Source organism: Grammomys surdaster, unplaced genomic scaffold (assembly GCF_004785775.1).
Source record: "Grammomys surdaster isolate TR1022 unplaced genomic scaffold, NIH_TR_1.0 146, whole genome shotgun sequence".
NCBI classification, from domain to species: Eukaryota; Metazoa; Chordata; class Mammalia; order Rodentia; family Muridae; genus Grammomys; species Grammomys surdaster.
Genome location: NW_021604604.1, coordinates 5,750,218 through 5,759,644, shown reverse-complemented (window position 1 = coordinate 5,759,644; position 9,427 = coordinate 5,750,218). Strand labels below are relative to the sequence as shown.

The window sequence follows — 9,427 nt, the reverse complement described above, 5'->3', positions numbered from 1 at the left end:
CTGCTCTGAGTGCAGTGGCTCCTGGATGACTCAGGATTCAGTTTCTCCACAGGACGGGAGCAGACCGACTCTGTGTCTGCTCCAGCCCCGGCTTAGATTCTTCAAAATTTCTCTGATACGGGTTCTTAAATGCTTCTACTTCCATTATAGCCAATGGACTTAAGGTAGGGGAGAAAGATGGTTAATGGGATGACGGAAATGTGGACCTGTTTAGATGTAGAAGATTAGACAATGCCAATCTTCATTATCAGGATATCAGGAGTCCAGTCCAGAACATCAAACCTGACTCAGTATCAGCTGTTCAGTCTAATTGTTGAGCACCAAGCGCAAATCAGCAGCAGTGACTTAATACAGAAAAACCACAAGGCTTGGCTTAATTGTCACGAATCCATGAAAGTGTCAAGAAGCAATCAGAATACAAGAACCTCTTGGGTGTGTTTTTCTCTGTGAAGTCATTACAAGCAAAGATCAGTGAAGACCAGTCAAGAAGAGTTGCAAGATGAACCAATACAAGAGTGTCATTCTCTGTCTACTTACACTCTTTCCAAGCAGCACATGTCTTTTCATGTGTCTGCTTCAGTAAAACATCCTTTCATAAGACAGCTTCCAGATAAACATCATTGACATAACTGGGTCTCCAATGAAACCAAAAATTTCCACTTCACCTATCCATGCTTAAATATCTTCAATGAATCAGATCAAGAAGGTCATGATGGGAAGTAGATCTTTCAGCTCTCTGAACTGGGTTCTTTAGCAGCTGGTGAGTTTCTTTTACTCCACCATTGTTCAGTGTGATGAGCAGGAAGCAAATCATAAAAGACACCTAGACTCACCTGTCTACCATTGTTGTTCAACCTCAGCACTGGTCACTAAAATTTGAAACTTGAAACCTTGTTCCTCCAGTAAACAAAATGATAGAAATATTTAGCAAATTTTAAAACTCAAGGACATTTATACTGAAAGGTATTCCATTAGTATTATACAGAAACACAAAAATAAGCCACTCTGCCACTATACAAAGTAAAGCCTTTTACATTCTGTGCTGTTTTTCACCCATTACTAACAGTATGTTAGAAATATCTTCACATTGGAGAGATGGCGCAACCATTCATTAGAGGCTAGGCTCACAACCAAAAATGTAAGAGGAATACCTTCACCAGAATTTTCACTGAAATACTTATTTATATTCACCTCTCCTTTTCAGAAAGGGTATGAAGCCATTGCATTGGTTCAAATCAGAAAGCCCTTGAAGGTAATAAGTATCCTTCCCACAATATAGGAGAGGAAGCAGCTGCATGCAGGTGAATTTTATCCTAGTTAGGAAGAAAGTCTTGGAGGTAGTTAATGGTCTACCTTTACCTGTACCACAGACTATAGCAGAAGGTATACAATCAAAACTTGAGTGATGTAGACGTGGTAGACATGATCAGATAACTTTTTTATACAAGTAATATTATTTTACATGTAAAGTTTTCTTAGCTCTCAGTATGTTGTAATATTTTCCAGATTCAAAACATGATGTCATAGACACAGTGGTATCTATAAAAAAGAGAGCTATCACCTCTACCCATGCTCTACCTCTGAGCATTTCCTATTGCTAAAATTCCAGGGTCAAGTTCAACAATGTTTTGGTGTTATTTTTAAAATTGTATCTCAATAGAAACATATTTCTATTCCTTTAACATCCTTTAATAGTTTATAAATAATTAATCAAAGTACTTAAAGTAACAAGACTATTTAAAAATTCCATCTAGCTCTAGATTTGTTACTAATGCCCAGAGCAAATGCTATTAATTCTTCCACAAAGTAATGATTTAAAAAAAATCAGAAAGCAGGTAAATTTTGTCAATAGGTACCTTTTATTAATCTACTTCTGTTCCATTTTGACACAGCTTCTATGGCTCCAGAATTTCATATCTATTGGCATCCCTTTGAGGTTCACAGTAGAACCTAGTAGAAGCTAGTCATTCAACACCCCCCCCACTTTGTAGACTAATATGGCTGAGGCCCTTCAGGGTGGTGGAGGATAGCAAATTACTTCTGTTCTCACACTGTTGCCCATTTTTTTATTTTGTCACCCACCTCAGTCCCATAACAATTGTCTACAGGCCTCTGAATCGGCACTTTCTGTCACATATATTTTGTTTTGTTTTATTCTCTTGGAATTTATTTCTTTAAACCAAACTCTAATTCAAGTACCACTTTCCCACACATTCTTATAGCCAAGTGTCATCTCTCTTTATTGGCTACTCCCTTGCCATCTTATTCCATTCCTGCTCACTATTCAGCTCAAGTATATCTGGCTCATCTTCTTTATTAAGCCAATGTCTACCGACTACATGACTGTCTTTGTCACATCTTGGCCCTTGCCACTGTGCCTGTAGGCTCTGCAGACCAGAATGGGGGATATGTGAACAACCAGGATTGGGGATGAGGTGGGATGAATGAGGGAAGCCTATAAAGGGTAATCAGGATAAACAGATTTATAAGGCTCTCTATGAGAAGTATAATCCTGAGCTTCAGCATCCCCTGGGAGTTTACTAAATGTACAGACTATTGCTCTACCTGGTGACCCAAGTCTGTAATTCTATCTACCAGGGAAGCCAAGATCATAACCTGCCAAGGATACAGCATGAGTTCAATGCGAGCCACCCTAAGCAACATAATGAGACCTTGTCTCAAAATAAGAAGTAAAAAGAGGCAAGATAATAAAAACAAATAATCAAAAAGTCACTGGGATGGAGTTTAAAACCTGATTCAAAACAGAAAGCTTGCCAGTATGATTGGAAGCACGGGGGCTATAGGACTAGATTTATAGGTTTACAGATCTGCTTTGAAGTTGAATGGCCATGTGCTCTGAGATTCATGAAACCACACCTTTTGGTTTCTCTCCTACCATAAAGATTTGCCTGTAACTCAAAATTTTACTGTGCCTTGGAATCTCTAGAGTTCCTTTGAAATAAAAATACAATTTTGACTTCTCACTTCAGAAAATCAATTCTATAGGCTAGATAATAATCCATATTTCAAAATAAGCCCCAAATGGTATTGATATGGCCGATTCAAGCATCACTTTAACAGTTCTGATATAAAGAGTCTGTGTAATGCCCTTCAGGTGTTAGATACTGGGTGAAAGGATATGTGTATGTATATATAATCACACATATATTTTATCTATCCACAGTAGATTTAGCCATATATCAAAACCAACATTTAGAGCTAAACAAAGGCCATAGCTGATCATGGTCTTTTAAAAGAAAGCATGATGTCCACAAAATCAAAACATGAATTCTCATTGATAACCTGAGTATCTATTACTGTTTCAAATTCATATTTTTTCACCATGGTTTCATGTAAACAAGCCAAGATTGAGGCACCACATAAGATGTACACTACAACAGCTTCAGCCTGTGTCCTCCTTTGGGACTTAGGAAGTCAGCCCAGGACCCCGTAAGCTGCTCTTCAGTCTCTTGAAAGCAAAGCAACAAAGATGCAAGTAGAGGCATAGTTCATCAAAGAGGAACATCATTTGTTAAAGGGACCATTTCAATAGAAGAGTAAAATTACATCTTCCAGAAGATATTGTTATGTCTTTTATGTGTAAGGATAACTTTTGTGAAGGTGTTCTTTCTCAGCATTTGTCAAAAGTATTTGAAATCCATTCAAACAACCATGCTGTTTAAAAAATGGCTCATGGGTTATCCATTAACATTAATAAATTTGCTAAGGCAAAATTCCACCATGCTGAACAGGAGCTGCATTAACCTCAGTATGAGCTCAGTTTTTTGGTTTTTTTTTTTTTAATTTGTGTGTGTGTGTGTGTGTGTGTTTCTCTCTCTCTCTCTCTCTCTCTCTCTCTCTCTCTCTCCTTGTAATATATCATTTCAATAAAATAATTCAAATAAATATTAGAAAAACAGAACCAATTTTAAGAGTGCACATGTACCCTCTGATAGGATATAATAGCAAAAGAATAACAGCATCTGTGTGAGATAGCAATAAAAATTCTTATGCTGAATATATAGTGAAATTTGCAGAAGTACACATTGTTAGAGGCATCTTAAGATAAAAAGCTTGTGACTGTCCCCAGAGTCAAGAGTAATGAATGCCACTGACAGTGTATGAAATTTTTTGGGTAAAAGAGACTATAGAGATGTAATGGGTGCAGGCAATACAGGATCCCTAACTGAACCATTTATATATAAAGGGCACTCTCACTTCAAGAAAGTCCAAGGATTGAATGCTAGCAATATACAGTCTTCTTTTATCAGTCTAGTTTGTTTTCTTGCATTTAAAAAAAAAGTTGGGTCCTTTAATGAGATCTCACTATATAGGGAGGGTGGAAACAGAATATAGAAAGATGTCAACAAGATGTCTCAAAAAGAGGGGTGGGGAATGCCATTTAAGGCTTAAAACTCTCTCGGTAGAAACTTAAAGAAATCCTCAAGGCTTCAGAGGAAGGGATCAGTCTTCTCAGGGTGATTCTCTTCAAGTATGCAGAAGGAGTAAAGGAGCCTCAGCTGCTCCTTTGTGATCACAGACTTCCTTGTATACATTTGAGTGCTGCAGGGCTTAGAGGTAGGTTAAAAGCCAGTACCTGTGTGCTCCAGACTCCTCTCCCTACATAGCTGGCTGTAGTCCTCAGAGGGAAAACATTCTTTGGGCTAGCTGTGCATCTTCAGGCTGGGTTTTCTGTAGTCAGTCCTAGCAGATAGGTGTGCCCCAAGTTGTCTGCCCCACTCCTAAAAGCAGAATGCTCACCAGATTCAGGCTTGCTTTCTTTACTTCTTTCTTTCTTCCTTCCTTCCTTCCTTCCTTCCTTCCTTCCTTCCTTCCTTCCTTTCTTCCTCCCTTCCTTCCTTCCTTCCTCCCTCCCTCCCTCCCTCCCTCCCTCCCTCCCTCCCTCCCTTCCTTCCTTCCTTCCTTTTTTCCTTTCTTTCTTTTTTCTTTCTTTCTTCTTTTTTTTTAAGACAGAGTTTCTTCTTATAGTGCTGGATGTCCTGAAGTGCACTGTATAGGCCAGTCTGGCCTCAAACTCATGTAGATTCACCTGTCTCTCCCTCCTGAGTGCTGGGATTAATGCGGTCCACTACCACTGCTCAGCAAGCTTAGATTTTTATCAAATATTTAAAGTACTTTCAATCTTTAGATGTATGTACATATGTATATATGCGTATGTATTTTTGTATGCCAAATGGTATTTGGAAACAGTGTTACAATTATCCATGTAAAATTGAAGTAGCACAATGTTCTGATATAGCAGGTAGATACATGTACATGTGGCTGCTCTTCCAAAACTGAAGCATCTATTTTTCTCCTGTGTTTCTTCTTTCTCCTGTTGGGTTACAGGCACAGCCCTTGTTGTCCAGTGGGACCATGTCCACCTGCAGGATAATTACAACCTGGGAAGCTTCACATTCCAGGCCACACTCCTCATGGATGGGCGTATCATCTTTGGATACAAAGAAGTAAGTGACAAGCTGTAGATGCCTTTCCTATTGTCCATTCTCATAACCTTTCCTTTTTACTATTGAAATATTATTGACAAAAGCTTTTGATCATTTTCTTTCTTTCTTTTGTTGAATAAAGTAACTTTTTTATTGTACTGAACACTGTGAGTTAAGATGGGGGTGCTTCTTTTGTTTTGCATTCTGATATCAGTAGCATTATGACCCATAAAATTGTGAAATTATAATACTGATTATTATTATAATTATAAGGAATATAATAATGATTATTTTTAAGGATTTTTTTATCCTTATATAGGTATTTACAATTTTAGGTTTGGTGGAGTTTTGGCTTGCTAATTTCTTATTTTACTCTGGCCCCCCAAATATTAGTTGTCATGAAAATGCTTCATTTTAATACTGAGTTCCAGGAAAGTAATGCCTATACTTTTCTGGGTAATATTTTCTAAAATCTAACAGGAAGTATTATTAGAAACTTAACAAATAAGAAAACAAGAGAACCTAAATTATATCTTGTTTCATATTAACAAACTGACAAAGAATAGAAATTTACAAAATTGTAACCTTAAACTTTGTAGAACTTTTAGACTATAATAATAGTTCATTTGATTTCAAACTTTGTTGACAGTATAATGAAGATTTACTAGATGAAGAGTATATGAAAAAATTAACAAGAACTACACATGTAATTTTTAAGGCAGTAGTAGCTACAAGAGTAATTCTGATATGGAAATTATTAGTGGGCATGTTTAACATGTAGTCAATGGGTGATTTTAATACAATTTTGTATTCTGACATCATAAGCAATATGAACTGTAATTTTCTGAAATTATTGAATATTTTATAGTATTATAAGAAATACCTAAGAAAGAATAATTATTTTTAAAAGACTTTTAATCCATACCTACTTTTAAATTCAAGAATTATTTTTAAGAATCCCTGATTTTAAAACGGTTGTGATAATAGAGGATTCACAGTGGCCATCTTTTCTGAAATCTATAGTGCCATGTAGCACTATAAAACTTCACCTAAATGTAACAACTTTTTAAAAGCTAACAATTGTCGTTAGTTATTTATATTATTTGGACAAGACTCTCTACTCAGCATTTTATTTCCTTGGGGCACTCTGCAGGTGGAGAAAGAATGGAAATGTGTGTTGCCCTGCATTGCTTTATCCAGGGCTATGTTTAGATGTCCAGTGTGTTCTTATGACACCTTCCCTTGAAGCTGGGAATCATTCTCTGAGAATATTTCTAAGAATAGAATAGTCTCATTCATTCCCAGAGTTTGCTGTGTCCTAAGGGACTTGCTGGAATTTCAGTGTAACATCTAGAAATAGTTTTTGATAGTTTTAACTATCACTGTTGGTTTAAACTGTTTCTGGAAAGATCATAGACAGTAAGTCTGATGTCTTCCCTCATATCCAACATCAAAATTGTCAAAACAGAGATTTGTATGTTATTCTGGCCTCATTTTCTAGCTTTTATGATCAAAATTGCCATGTTTATTTTTACTATCCTTCAGGACTGTCGCACACTGCAGAGTTCAAACCAATTCTTTTGTTTCTTCTTTGTTCTCAGTTGGCATTTCAGAATGTTTTATCATATTTGTCCATTTTCATCAAGGAAAAATTTCCCATTGTGGTTTTTTTTTTTTTTTGCATTCTCATGAGGACTTTTAAGCTGACAAACAATTCAATGTTGCCTGACTTTCCAGACTGTGACAATACCTCTCTACTCTGTCCTTAGTTCCCAGAGGTCTCTAATTATTATTATTTGCTTTTCTATCCTTTTTTCAAAAAGTAGTTTCCTTCTTTTTATTTCAGATGACTTTCATAAACTTCTGTGTAAAATGTATTTCCAAAATTGCTCTAGCTGACTGCTATAATCCTTGTCTAGCATAACCAAGGTCCTAAGTTCCATCCTCAGAAACACAGACACATGAACATCTTTCTGAATTTCTTTTTGTAAAATTTTTCAAAATAAGAGTCCCTGTGCAGCTCTGGGGAGATGGCTCAACTGGTAAAGTTCTTGCGATGCAGGCAGGAGGATCTGACTTCAATTCCCCAGAACTCGTGTTAGAATAAAAAAAAATGATATGGTGGCATATACTTGTAGCTCTAAGACTGGGGGCTTGGAGACAGATAAATTCCTAATGCTTACTGAACAACAAGCCTAGTCTAGTTAGCAAGTGTCCAAATAATGAGAAACCATCTCTGGATAATGAGATAGGTTGTCCCCTAAGAATGACATCTGAGAATGATCTTTGGCCATCACACACACTTGCACATAAGTGTACCTTCACACACAATGTCCCTCTGAATTTAGAGTAGCAACTAAATGTTTTCTTTACTTCCAAGGAGAATATTTTATGATCACAGGACAGGAAAAAATGTGTTCATCAAAGCTTATGACCATTTAGGAAGTTCTTTCACATGTAGTATCCAGGTGTTTAATAGTTCCTGGATGCTTTATCTCTTTCCTGCAATAGTTCCTGGATGCTTTATCTCCTTCCTGTAGCATCAAAGCACCAACACCAGGGTTGAGCAATGAATGCTGTGGGTTGATGAAACTGTATAATACTTGGTGATCTTATAGCAAATCAAACCGAATGAAAGACTTTAAATGATGTGCTCAGACATATGATTAAATAAAGAATAATTTATCATTAAGTCACTTTATTTGATGATTCTAGTCTCTTGGTCTTTTTCTTTCCAAAGAAGCTATGTATAGCAACTTATAAAACCATGTTATTTGTGTTTTAAATAAATTCTTGTTGATATTTCCAATTCAATCATTCTTTATATTAGGTTCTACCCAATTGGACAAAAATCGGAAGAAGTATCCCAGTTAATTTTTAAAGCCATGACTGAAACACTAGATATGTAAATAGTAAAATCTTGAGCATCTTTCCAGAATCAAAAACTGAAATTGTAAAGATAGAAGTAAGCACAAATAGCTCTGCCAAGGATTGATCTTTACAAACTGAGGACAGCTTTGCTTAATTTTGCTGTGTTTGGAATAAGGGATTGGAAAAACTCTTGCTTAGATAAATCCACCAATAAAGAACTTAGTTGGTTATATTGCAAGTTAAAAGTAATACTGCATGTCATGCAAAAATTCATTTCCATTGCTCTCATGATTGTGTATGTTATTTACATTTCTCTTTGTTACCATTGGCACACCGGCCACCCATACCAACTTCTCAAATGGCCCTCCCATTCTGTTAAGCTTCCAAATATTCATTTTCCAACAGCATTTATTTTCTTATGGTGTTGAGCAGGGAAAGAATTATCAAGAAATAACCAAATCCATTTCCACTTCCCATAATAATCTTGCTTCTGCTGAAACTGCATTAGAGGATTGCTGCCTTTCCCTAAACTACATGGATTTGCACATAACTCTCACCAATTCTTCAGCAGTGTCAAGCTGTTCTCTGCAGCTGTACTGTTATTAGCAGCCTAAATTCCTTCAAATAGTTCCTTCTTCTGTGTTATTGAACCAAAGGTTTGAAATCCAGTTTTGAAAATCATTTTAGAGCCAAATTATTTATTCTAATGTTGACCATGTCTCTACTTGATTATATTCTCTCAGGACCTTTATGTGAGCCTGATGATGCTTTTTGTGTGTATGTTTGGGTCAGACCATGTTTTTGCAAGATCCTTTCTCTGGCTTTCTTCTCAAATGAAATACCCACCCTGGTGTGAGTGTCCTGAGGCAGGCAAAATAGGCTTTGGCATTTGGGAACCCACTTCCTTGTCTTCTTTTACATAAAGTGATATCACTTATTCACCAGTTCAAGAGTAAGCAACTTTAATTTGCAGGTTAGACTGGTTGCTTGTAAATTTTTTATTGTGCATGAAGAATACATGTAGTTTGTTGCCAATATATAAATATTAGAACATTTCAAATCAAAATAATCACATGTGTTTTCCTTAAGGTAACTAAAACCCTAGAATC

At 36.4% G+C, this 9,427-nt stretch overlaps 1 protein-coding gene across 2 annotated transcripts in view; it reads left to right on the top strand.

Annotated features, from left to right (window-relative positions):
- Window positions 1-9,427, top strand: part of Plxdc2 (plexin domain containing 2) — a 394,098-nt gene that overhangs the window by 286,152 nt on the left and 98,519 nt on the right. For both annotated transcript variants that reach the window (XM_028764923.1, XM_028764922.1), the window contains exon 6: window positions 5,350-5,468. In XM_028764923.1, the coding sequence (XP_028620756.1) occupies window positions 5,350-5,468 (119 nt within the window). The remainder of the gene's footprint in view (window positions 1-5,349; window positions 5,469-9,427) is intronic.